Source organism: Plecotus auritus (assembly GCF_963455305.1).
Source record: "Plecotus auritus genome assembly, chromosome: 5".
NCBI classification, from domain to species: Eukaryota; Metazoa; Chordata; class Mammalia; order Chiroptera; family Vespertilionidae; genus Plecotus; species Plecotus auritus.
Window position 1 is genome coordinate 56,873,251 of NC_137776.1, and position 13,382 is coordinate 56,886,632.

General features: G+C 40.0%; 1 protein-coding gene across 1 annotated transcript in view; it reads left to right on the forward strand.

The window, feature by feature from the left end:
* Positions 1-13,382, forward strand: part of DPP4 (dipeptidyl peptidase 4) — an 89,499-nt gene that overhangs the window by 29,548 nt on the left and 46,569 nt on the right. Inside the window, exons 6-8 of the mRNA XM_080668218.1 lie at positions 5,059-5,111; positions 5,218-5,290; positions 6,151-6,271. Coding sequence (XP_080524344.1) covers positions 5,059-5,111; positions 5,218-5,290; positions 6,151-6,271 — 247 coding nt within the window. The remainder of the gene's footprint in view (positions 1-5,058; positions 5,112-5,217; positions 5,291-6,150; positions 6,272-13,382) is intronic.

Below are 13,382 nucleotides of genomic sequence, written 5' to 3' on the forward strand. Positions count from 1 at the left end.
ACATATAAAGACTGTGAGGTTAAGATAGAAATGGAATAGTAACTGCCAACTCAATTTACTATGTAGCCAAGTTGAGCAGGTGCAATTTGGAGTGCACTAATGGATGTATTCCCTGGTGGACCTTAGCTGGACAACCCTCATTGGTAATTTGTATTTGCCATGTCACTGGAGTATACATGTGTATTTAACTGCTTTTGCTATTTTCACTCTGTTCCTTCCTCCTGCCATCCATGCTTTTCAGCAGTATCCAAAGAGCTCCTTTTAAGTCAGATTATGGCATGTTTATGCTTAAATCCTCATTATCATTGGCTTCCAATCACCTTCAGAGTAGCTCAAACTCTAACACAGCATCCTCAGAAGCTTGTGTGATTGGACTCCATTCTGCCCGTCAGAACCCATCTCCTACCACTCTTTCTACATTCACCATGGTTGGCCAGTGCTTCTCCTCCTGTTTGCCCCTTAGAATGACCTGGGGAGGTTTTTAAAAATACAGATGCATGCAACATACCCCTCACCAATTAGCCCCACATACCCATGGGTGGACCCAGGCATGGATAGATTTAAGGACTCCCAGGTGACCCAATGATCCAAAGTTAAGAACCTTTATTTATTATTATTATTATTATTATTATTATTATTGTTATTATTATTTGAAGTATTACAAATAGTAGTACATATGTCTCCTTTTTTCCCCCCATTGACCTCCCCCCCCCGGCCTCCTCTACCCCCCAGTACATGCCTTTACCTGCCCTCCCCAGTGTCTTGTATCCATTGGTTATGCTTATATGCATGCGTACAAGTCCTTCGGTTGATCTCTTACAGCCCCCACCCCCGCAATCTCCCCTGCCTTCCTGCTGTAGTTTGATAGTCTGTTCAATGCTTCTTTGCCCCTATATCTATTTTTTCCCCATTTCTTTCCTTTAAAAAATCTTGCCTCTGCAGACTAGAAATAAACATATAATAACAAAATATGTTTGAGTCCCAATTTCAATGTCCAGCAGTTCTGAGTCCCTGTTTCAATGTCAAACAGTTCCTTATGTGTACATGTCAGCAATGATATCTGGATGGTGGGCACATGGTGGCAATGCAGGTCCAACCCTCTCTGGTTTGGTCCTAGGCAACCTGCTGGGACGCACAGCTGCTGACTGCTAGCGTGGCAAGGCGTCGTCAGAGTCTTCCATCTCTGGACTGTTTCTTCTCTTGTCTTCCTGGTTGGAGCAGACCTGTCAATTCCTCTCTGTTGCAGGAATCCACATGGTCTTGGAGTTGTTTTCTGAAAATATACAAACATATTCTCGACCAAAAGTTAATAAAGGAATCTTTTCTATATAATTGATTTGGGATCCTTTTTATTTTTGCCCAAACTATTTTCCTTTGTCTTATTTAGACATCATGTGTGTTTTTCATGGGTGTCTTGCTGTTAGCATTACAAATGAAAATTAATTTTGTAAAGTAAAAATTTTCTAGATGTAATTTACTTATAGGATATTTTCCCTTACATAATATTACCCTACTATCCCCCCTTTTTTTGATTAATGGAGGCTTTTGTAAATTTTATAATGCAGTCTTGATAACTTTAAATTTTAATTTTTTGCACAAAAATATGACTGCTTTAGTTTCATTGCATGTTCAGGAATTTTACCATGAGATGAACTACCAATAGAAATTTTAGTTACTACTTTAGGAACAGCTTTTTGTCCAGTACAGTTAAATTTTCTTGAATATTCAAATTTACAGGGTAAACTAAGATTGTTGGTAGAGTATTACATTTGACAGTAAAATAATAATCAAGTTTTCAAAGTTAAGAACCTTTAAGTACACAGATTTTTATTTTAATCAAACATTACTTTCATTTCTACCTATGGGCCAATGCATTTGCCATTGCTTTCTTCTGGAACTTTCTTTCCCCAATCATCAACTGGCTCTCCCTTTTTACTAATTCAGGTCCAGGCTGGTTTGGATCACTCTGTCTAACATTGCCCTCTGTCACTCTGTTCCCCCACAATGCACCATTTACTCTCTAACATGTTAGCTTATTTTACTTTCCTCATAAATTTATTGCAAAACACTAAAATATAAAATTATTAAAAGTAGAGAACTATATCTTCTATTTTACTTTCCAGAGTATGCAATAAAATTTTCTGTGCAGCATAAATTTTGTGACTAATCAATGCTCAAGGAATCTATCCAGAACAACAACAAAAATTAGTCTAATGTTATTCCATTTCCTTGGAAGGTCTGCTCTGCATTGTTCTTTATATCCTACTCCATGGCTTCTCCATGACTGAGTTAGTGCTTCCAGAAAGATCAGTTATTACTTCTAAGACATTTTAAGAAGTAATGATCACTCCTAAGTAGCTATAAAAATTAAGTGAATTCATAAATAAATAAGTACCATACAACCTGGTATGGATGTTCTCCTACCATCTTTACCCATTGCCCAATGTGCTAGAAACAGCAGCCTCATCTATCACACATTGACAATTCTAGGAGCCCTGCTAAGCACTTCACATGCATTCTCATACACATGAGATTATTGTCATCATTATGGACATTTTCATAAAGAGAAAATTGAAGCTTAGAGAGAAACTTGTCTGCTGTTAAACCTTAGAGATTTATCTTAGTCCATTCAAGTGGCTGTAACAGAATACCACAGACTGGATGGCTTAACCACAGAAATTTATTTCTCACTGAGAAGTCAAAATCAAGGTGCTGGCAGATTCAGTGTCTGGTGAGGTGCTGCTTTCTGGATCATAATTGGCCATCTTCTCTGGGTATCCTCACATGGTGATCAAGGCAAAGAATCTCTCTGGAGTCTCTTATAAGGGAACTAATGTATTCATGAAGGCTCCACCCCCTTGAGCTAATTTTAGTCACCACCCAAAGGCCCCACCTCCAAATATCATCACATTGGGGACTTCAACATATGATTTAGGGGTAGGAGGTATAAATATTCAGTCTATAGCAAGATTTGAATCCAGGTTAGAAGACTCCATGATCTTTCTATCTCTGTGCTTCAATTTTTCTCTGCTACAATGCTTTCATTTACCTCGTCTCTGTGTGAACGTCCTCTGCCACTGAAACTCTGTCCAAGAATCACCTTTCTGTAGGGCTTTTTCTCTCCCCAAGGCCCAATTTATGATTTCTGCCTCTCCCCACCCATCTCCACTTAATCTCTTGTGATTCTTTTCTTGTATTCACTTGTTCATTGTCCCCCATTCGACTATGAACTGTTCAGAGAGAGGGAGCCTGTTTTATCTAATAATGCTTCACAGGGGATAGTTGCCAATGTTTATATCCTAAATATATGAGTCTGTTTCAAAATATGAAGTGAACATTCCAAATATGTTGGGTGTCCTTTCAAAATCTGGGATGGATCTGTCATCCTGAAATGATCTCAAACCTTCTTAAATCTCTGTGTTGTTAGCCTGCACCACAACTTTTGGCTCTAGCGAGTATTATACTCAGAGGTTTCCCAGAAACAAGCCTGGGGTGTGTCAAATTAATCCAGGATTCAAAAAGGAATGTAGAACTTGGAAAAAGTAGGGACTTAATAAATATTTGTTGACATAAGAGGCTAGGGGGTGATAAATGATAAGAGGGAAATAATATTCAAGGTTTGAGTCTCAGCTCTGCCATTATACAGCTGGGTCCTTAGGGTAACTTATTTCACATCTATTTCATCCTTATAGATAAAATCTGACTTTATTTTATCTGTGTTTCTTCCTTGAATACATACTATGTGGTTCCACCAGACCAAGCTCTAGTATTTTAAAGGTGAATAGAACACATTTTTTTTTCCCTCTAGGAATATGGTAAGGAAGATGGACATTCAGATAAATAATTTTTTAAATTTACATTTGCATCCACATATAAACATTTTTTTCATAAATATGAATCTGTAATCATATATATATTTATCTTAAGTCTTTTTTCCATTTTTACTTCAGATTTTTCATTTTTTCTTGTCTTATTTTTAATAACTTATTTTATGAGGAATTTTCCCTTTTCCTAACTTAAAATTTATTAGCAAAAAATGTTTATAGTAAGGTCTTATAATCTTGTAATGTCTGTAGACTGTTGCGGTATATCATTTTCCATTTTGATATTGGTCATTCATACCTTTTTTTTCTCTCATACTTACTATGTTAGCATTTTAAAAAATTTTTTAAAGAACCAATTTTTGACTTTGATGAATTATGTCTATTGTGTTTTTTCTATTTGATTACTGCTTTTACTTTTATTATTTCTTTTCTTCTGATTTCTTTAGATTTGGTTTGCTTTTCATTTTTGAGCTTCTTGAGAGGGTTGTTTAAAATATTGATAGCATGTGTATTTCAATTTTAATATATATTGGTAGGTAGCTTTCAAAATATCTATAATACTTTATATTTTCATGTTCACTATAGGAAAGTAAACATTTCTCCACATCACCTCCAGCAATAGAAGTATAGATTTTTTAAAATATTTTTATTGATTTCAGATCGGAAGGGAGAGGGAGAGAGAGATAGAAACATCAATGATGAGAGAGAATCATTGATTGGCTGCCTCCTGCACACCCCACACTGGGGATTGAGCCCACAATCCAGGCATATGCCCTGACCGAAATCAAACCATGATCTCCTGGTTCATAGGTCAACCACTGAGCCACGCTGGCTGGGCTAGAATTATAGATATTTTAAATATTTTGCTAGTAAAATGGTTGAAAAGTGAAAAATTTGCATTCTTCTTAAACAGGTGAACTTAACATATTGTGGTTAGTGCTAGGAATAATGTTTGCACAGGAAGTGGCACTTCAGCCCCCTGAGGTCCTGGGAAGGCCCCTTGGTAGAGGTGATGTTAAAATTAGTTTATAGATGAAATCCAGAGGAGTTTGGCCTAGATGGTCTCTAAGATTTTTTTCTAATTCCAAAATTCTAAGAATCTAAATAGAAAATTATAAGAAGAGATAAAATTTGAGAATTATACATTTTATTACTTTGTCATCTTGAGCTCCTATAGCAAGTGGAAAAACTATCCATGATCACAGAAGCCTGAAATGTCTATTTTCTTTCATAGAAATGGAGGTATTCATACACAGCTTCATATGACATTTATGACTTAAATAAAAGGTCAGTGACTTCCTCACAAAATATATTATGCTTTTTTAGTGTAATAATTTTTTAAAAAACTGTGATTTATTCATTTGGTAGTTATTTCTTTTTATCTTTTTTCCAGGCAGCTGATAACAGAAGAAAGAATTCCAAATGACACACAACTGATCAGATGGTCACCAGAGGGTCATAAATTGGTTAGTGAGTCTTTTTTTCTATCAGAAAAATAATGGCTCAAGTCTCTCATATGCAGAAGCTGCTAATCTTGATGCAGAGTAGACACTTAGGAAGCCAAAACTTTAGTATCAAATATAATATTGCCTAAAATGATATTTTACTAGTCTAACATAGTAAACACAATTCCTGAAAGTCTCTGAACTGCTCTTAGGCAATTGTTTATTTAATGGGAAAATGTTCAGTAAGCTCTTAAATTCTAATCTCTATTGTGCTTTTGGTTTGTTTGGAGTTTTTTTGCACATGTTTTTATGGGGGTTTTTTGCTGCTGTTATAGTTTGTGGGTGGGTGTTTTTAAAGCATACCTGCTTTCTGCTAGTTCTATGACCTCTGTGTCACTATAGATATATCTACATGTTCTATAGAGCTAAGAGGATGTTAAATTCCCAAAGAATCTAAACAGGAAGATGGAAATGTTTACCTGTAGTTGAACTTCTCCCTCTCAGCATGCAACTGCACTCCCTTAGTCACCTCCCCCAAAAATAAATGCAAAGCACACATCATTCTATAGAAGTGGTCAGTCTTCTAGGTGTTCTTATATACTTTAGCATCCAAATAGTGGTGGTTGTGAGCTGCTTCTTTTTAATATATGAGGAGTGTTCTTAAAATTAATTGGGATTGTAGCTTGTATACTGATAATTTAAGAATATGAGGGGGAGGGAGTAAATGACTCTTCATTTTTCCCAAATTGAATAACCTAAAGTAACCATTACACTTGCACACTGTTTTAAGATAAAATAATTGATAAATGTTTTCTTGATCTTCAGGATAAAATATATTATAGCATGTTATTATATGTCAGTACTATTTGTAATCTTTCTAGGCATATGTATGGAACAATGATATTTATGTTAAAAATGATCCAAACTCACCAAGTCAGCGGATCACACATAATGGAAGAGAAGATGCAGTCAATAATGGAATAACTGACTGGGTTTATGAAGGTAGAGACTTTAAAGTGTTTTTAAATCAGAAATCTCTAAGTTTTTTAAAAATACTCAAACATTTCTTCAAAAGGGAAGAAATTCAGTGGCATTCAAAAAAGTTGTATTTTTTATAATGTTATCAATTTTTTTTTAGCACAGCACCAGGTATATCACAGAAGAATTTCTTAGCAGTAGCTAGTGCTGCTTATGTCCTCATTGTCTCTCAATGCTCCTCTTGTCTTCGGTCTACCACTACAAAGAGCCTTTCTGTGTAGGTAGCTTTTCTGCTTTACAGATGCATAAAAGCCTGCAGATTAACATCAGGCCTACCTACCCCAGAAGTAAGCTAAGTACTCCCACAATACTCTGAAAGATGACAAAATATTGTTTGGAGGCTGGGGAGTAGCGGGGAAGAAAACACCTGTTCTATAAAAAAGATTTGTGTTAATTTTCTTGGGCAAATTATAATTCCCTGATGTTAAAGACGAAAGAAATAATTAGAAAGGCTTAAGAAAAAATTGGTCAAAAAACAGAACTAAAAGTGATAAAAAGGATTTATTTTATTTTAAGACACAAAGTTTTAGGAAGTATGAAAACATTCTAGAGACTTAGAAAATATTAGAAAAACATTTTTCATGTCTATAGTTGCCAAGGAAAAAGGCATTTTGAGATGTTCCAAACAGTTCACAAAGTTGCCTCATGCTTATTAAAGACTCCTGAATTCCCATGGTTCAGAAATAAGTGTTTGATTAAAACTTACAGTGAAATTTACTAACACTAGTCACTTAGAAATTGGGAACATCTTCAACACTTGGTGGACAGCACAGCACAGCCTCCAGGATCTTCAGTGTGAACAGCATAAAGCCTCTTCCCAAAGCTTGACCCAACCCTTCCTCAGGAACAGCTGCATGTAAAATAAGGACACCCCTGCACTAAATAATAGGTGTCAGTTGCTTATCAATTTCTGGTGCATTCATTGTATGCTGCTACTCATCTTAATTATTATTGTACAGCATTTTATTATTTTTACTAGAGGACCGGTGCACAAATTCGTGCACGAGTGGGGTCCCTCAGGGTGGCCTGCGGGGATTGGGCCAAAACCCACAGTCCAATGCCGCCTGCAGCTCCTACCTGCCGCTCCCGCTCATCCCGGCCCCACTGTGCCTGCCTTGAGCTCCCACCCAATCAGTCCCGATCAGGAGAGACTTGTGCCTCTGCAGCAGCACTCACCAGCCATGAGCACTGCATCTTGCACCCTTCTGAGGGGAGTGGCCTGCGGGATCAGGCTGAAACCAGCTCTCCAACATCCCCCGAGAGGTTCTGGATTGTGAGAGGGAGCAGGCCAGGCTGAGAGACCCCACCGGTGCACTATCAGGGTTGGAAAGGGACCACAGGAGGGCTCCAGGGCGTTTCTGGCCCATCCCACCCCGCAACAAGCTAACCTACCAGTCAGAGCGTCTGCCCCCTGGTGGTCAGTGCATATCATAGCGACAGGTCAACCAGTCAACTGTCTGCCCCCTGGCAATCAGTGCACATCATAGCAAGTGGTTGGGTGGCCTTAGCATATCATTAGCATATTATGCTTTGATTGATTGAACAGTCAACTAGTCACTGGATGACTGGACACTTAGCATATTAGGCTTTTATTATATAGGATTATTAATACTGTAACTAGTACTACTATTATTGTTATTATTAAAAACAAGCATTAGGAAGAAACTAGTAAGAAAGCTCTAGGAATCAGAAAAATTACTGGGAAGTTTTCTGTCATTTTTTCGCATAGGTTTTCAATTCCTTGCTCTCTCTTTTTTTCTTCTGGCTCCCTCATGATGTGAATGTTGGTGTGCTTGAAATTTTCCCAGAGGCTCTGTATACTGTCCTTTTTTGGATTCTTTTTTCTTTTTGCTGTTCTGATTGGGTGTTTTCTGCTTTCTTATCTTTCAAATCTCAGATTTGATCCTCTGCTTCATCTCCTCCACTGTTGTTTCCCTATAATGTATTCTTCATTTCAATTAGTATATTCTTTATTTCGGACTGGCTGTCATTTATGTCTTATATTTTTGTATTTTATGTTTTCTGTCTCTTTGTTGAAGTCCTCACTAACTTCACCTACTCTTTCCCTAAGTTCCCTGAGCAACCATATAATCAGTGTTTTGAACTTTACATCTAGTAGATTACTTGTCTCCATTGTGTTTGGTATTTTTCTGGAGTTTTGTTCTGTTTTTTCATTTGGGGCATGTTTCTTTGTCTCCTCATTTTGGCAGCCTCCTTGTGTTTGTTTCTATGTAATAGGTAGAGCTGCTATGTCTCCTGGGCTTGGTAGAGTGGCCTTATGTAGTAGGTGTCCTGTAGGATCCAGTGGCATAATTTCCTTGATCACCCAAGATAGGCACTCCAAGTGCGCCCCCATGTGGGCTGTGTATACCCTCTGTTGCAGTTGAGACTTGATTGTTGTTGACATGCCAATGGGAGGGATTTACGACTATCCCCATTGGCTGCAAAGACTGGCTGTGCCCACTGTGGAAGATCAGCTGTGCTAGGGCCCACCCCACAGAACAGGACTTAGTTGAACAGGGCTCTGGTGCCTGCTGAGTCCATCGTGGAGTGTGTCGCTTGTGGAGGTGGTTGAGTGGTGCATCAACATGGTTTGAAGCTGCCCACTAGGTGTGCTGCCTCTGGAGCCTCCTGGGAGGTTTTGGCCAAGGTCAGCCACCATGCTTGGGACCACCAATTATGAGCTACAAAGCAATTTGCAGATGGCTGCTACTTGTACTGGACTTGAAGGTGCCCAGAAGAGGCCAAGCTGCCAACATAGGCTGGATATCACTAGTGCCAGGCCTGAGGCCACACAGCAAGAGGTACAGGGCATGCCAAGGCCAGAGGCTGCTTGTTTGAGAGTTTTAGGAAAGTCTGAAGCATGAGCCAAAACAGGCCATTTGTATGGAAAAGCCGCTGGAAACAGCTTGGGTGAGCCCACAAGTTGGGTGGGGCAGGTCTCAGGGAATCACCAGGGTGAGGCAAACAGTGTGAGCCAGGTTGATAGAGACTTGGATATGGTACTCACCTGCCAGTTCTGTGGGAGCAGGGCTCATCAAAGAAACAGTGGCCTCTGTTAATACTTCTGTCAAAGCTGCCCTTCCAGCTCTTGCTCTGATGCCAGACAATTCAGTTCATCCTTGTATATTCCTGGTGCCTTTCGAGCTGCTGCCCCAGTGCTGGAGCTCAGAGCAAGTGAATCTGAGAAAGTCCATATATGGGCCCTTTAAGAGGAGTGCCTGGGACTCCAGCAGCCTTCCATCTTACTGAGCCACAATCCCTGCTGTTTTTTATAAACAGAAGTTATGGGGACTTCTCTTCCTGGCATTGGAAGCCTGGGATGGGGGACCTGTTGTGGGGCTGGGACCCCTTGCTTCTCAGGGGGGACTTCTGTAGCCAAGATATACCTTTTTTATCAACTACATATGGATGTGGGACTAGCCTGATATGCATCTCCACCCCTCCTATCAGTTTTGATGTAGCTTCTTTAATTCCCTAGTTGTAGGACCTTCATTCAGGTTCAGCTAGATTTCAGGTAGCTCTGAATGATGCTTTTTTCTGTATTTTAGTTGTAATTTCAAAGTAGTTATGGGAGGATGCAAGTACCACATTTACTTACACTGCCATCTTGACCCAAAACCCTCAACCAGATGTAGTTTTATAATGATAACTAGAGGCCCAGTGCATGAGATTCGTGCACTCAGGGGGGTCCCTCAGCCCGGCCTGTGCCCTGTCACAGTCTGGGAGTCCTGGGGAATGTCTGCCTGCCAACATTCTTAGCGCTGCCGCGGAGGCGGGAAAGGCTCTCGCCACTACCACTGCACTCTCCAGCCATGATCTGGCTTCTGACTGAGCGACACTCACCCTGTGGGAGTGCACTGACCATCAGGGGGCAGCTCCTGCATTGAGCATCTGCCCCCTGGTGGTCAGTGTGCGTCATTCTGCCGTTTGGTCGATTTGCATATTACCCTTTTATTATATAGGATTTTAATACTCATCAATCTAGAAAAGCATGTTCTGTATCCCAAATAACCACCAATTCAAAACTTAGAGCACTATCTGCTACCTGTACTTACAAGAAATTTTAAAAATCATAACCTTGCTGTAATTATATTAATTTTATGTATTTGCATCATGATATTAGACTAGAACCAATAGATAGAGGCGACAAGTAGTGAGACATCAACTCAATATATTAAGTTCTTTTTTTTTCCAATTGAATTTATTTTTTTTATTGTTTTATTTTTAATAAATCTTTATTGTTCAGATTATTACAAGTGTTCCTCTTTTTTCCCCCCATAGCTCCCCTCCACCTGATTCCCCACCCAACCCCACCCATGCCCTTACCCCCCCACTGTCTTCATCCATAGGTGTAAGATTTTTGTCCAATCTCTTCCTGAACCCCTCATACCCCCTTCCCCCTGAGAATTGTCAGTCCACTCCCTTTCTATGTCCCTGATTCTATTATATTCACCAGTCCATTCTGTTCTTCAGATTTTTTATTCACTTGATTTTTAGATTCACTTGTTGGTAGGTATGTATTTGATGTCATTTTGTTGTTCATAATTTTAATCTTTACTTTTTTCTTCTTCTTCCTCTTCTTAAAGAATACCCTTCAGCATTTCATGTAATCCTGGTTTGGTGGTGATGAACTCCTTTAGCTTTTTCTTGTCTGTGAAGCTCTTTATCTGACCTTCAACTCTGAATGATAGCTTTGCTGGGTAGAGTAATCTTGGTTGTAGGTTCTTGCTGTTCATCACTTTGAATATTTCTTGCCACTCCCTTCTGGCCTGCATAGTTTCTTTTGAGAAATCAGCTGACAGTCGTATGGGTGCTCCCTTGTAGGTAACTAACCGTTTTTCTCTTGCTGCTTTCAAGATTCTCTCTTTGTCTTTTGCCCTTGGCATTTTAATTATGATGTGTCTTGGTGTGGTCCTCTTTGGATTCCTCTTGTATGGGGTTCTGTGTGCTTCCTGAACTTGTAAATCTATTTCTTTCACCAGGTAGGGAAAGTTTTCTGTCATTATTTCTTCTAATAGGTTTTCAATATTTTGCTCTCTGTCTTCTTCTGGAACCCCAAAAATTCGGATGTTGGTACGCGTCAAGTTGTCCCAGAGGCTCCTTACACTATCTTCATATTTTTGGATTCTTTTTTCTTTTTGTTTCTCTGGTTGTGTGTTTTTTGTTTCCTCATATTTCAGATCTTTGGTTTGATTCTTGGGGTATGTTGATCTACAGTTGAGTTTCTGTATATTCTTTATTTCAGACAGTGTATGCTTAATTTCTGACTGGTCCTTTTCCATTTTTTTGGCATTCTCATGAAGATCCTTAAAGGTCTCACTAAGTTCCTCAGCGGTTTTTAGAAGATTCTTGAGTAACCTTATAAATGTGGTTCTGAACTCTATGTCGTCCAGTAGTTTGCTTTTCTCCATTTCTTTCATTCGTGACATATTTCTTTGTCTCTGCATTTTGCTGCTTCCTTGTGTTGATGGAGTGGCTTTGTGTGGTAGGTGACCTATAGGGGCCAGTAGCTCAGCCTCCCCAATCACCTGAGGTGGACGCCTTTGGTACACCCCTTTGTGGGTTGAGTGCAAAGTCTTGGTGTAGTTAAGCCTTGATTGCTGTCAGTACACTGGGAGGAATTGACCTCCAGGCCAATTGGCTGTGAGGACCCGCTGTGCCTATAATGGAAGAACTGCTGTGCTGGAGACACGCTTATGGTGCAGGACTTGTTTCAGTGGGGCTTTGGTGCTCACTGAGTCTGCCTCTTGAATGTGTCACTTATGGATGTGAGGAGTTGAAATCTGGTGTCTCACACTGACCACTAGGTACACTGGCTTCTGGATCTCCAATGGGGTGCAGGTCAGCTACTGTCTGAGGCCACCCAGCAGGAGCTATAGCGAGAACTACAGTTTTCTCCTCTTTGCTTGGGGTTTGGAGGTTTTGGAGCTGTCTGACCTGGGCTGCAAGTTTGCTAGGTTAAGCTGCGATAGGGCAGGTCATTCATATGCTAAAGCCGCTGCTTGGGGCTTGGGTGGGTTTGTAGATTGTGTGGGGCGGGGTCTCAGGGTGTCACTAGGCTAGGCGTGGAAAACAGCGGTGGCTGCCAGTAAGCCGCTCTGCGTCTCTCCGACCCTGTCCCCATGTCCCGCGCCCCAGAGCAGTAAACAATTATTCCTGAGTACAGCCCTGCAAGCAAGCCACCCTCACTTTCCGACCCCACAGCAGACAGTCCAGCTTCTCCCCGTAGGAGTCTGGGTCCCCCACGTCTCCCCAGAAACTGGAGTTTGGAGTAATCAGGAGCTTATCTCCCTTCGGGTTGAAAAAAGTAGTGCTCCCAGTTGCCCAGCCAGATTCGCGCGCCTCCGTACCTCAGCTTTTCAGTGCTTGTGCACCTCTCAATGCTGTTTGCTCTTTCCTTCTAGTTGTAGAACTTCCACTCAGCCAGCTTTCCCGTGGTTCTGGGTGATAGACATTTTGTCTTTTAGTTGTAGTTTTGAAATTGTTGTGCGAGGCAGCAGTTTAGGTGTTTACCTACGCCGCCATCTTGGATCTTCTCCTATAAAGAAGTTCTTAGTGTAAAATATCCTTGACTGGAATCACAAGGCCTACATCCTAATTCACTCAGTCCTTCTCTGCCTTAGTTGCCTTCTCTGTAAAATGGGCTATGAATAGACTCACCCATGGATCTTTTGAAGACTAAATTAGATAAGTGTTAGGTATAAAGCAGTATAGGTATAAAGCAGTCAAAGGGGGAGCAGGCTTCCTTACCAAGAAGAAGTTTTCCGTTACTAGAGATGCTGAAATAGGTAGGAAGAAATAGCAGAGCATGGAAATGAAAAGCATGGACTCATACCAAATAAGCCTGGATTTATTCTTGATTCTATCAATTGTTGCCTGCATGATCCTGGACAAATTACTTATTCTCTTCAAGCCTAACTGCCTCCCTTTGCTCATCTGCACAATGAGTTATCATGAGGATTAACTGAAATAATGATGTCAGTTGCTTATCAATTCCTGGTGCATTCATTATATGCTACTTACTGCTCATCTTAATTATTATTGTATTTTATTATTAATACTGTAACTACTA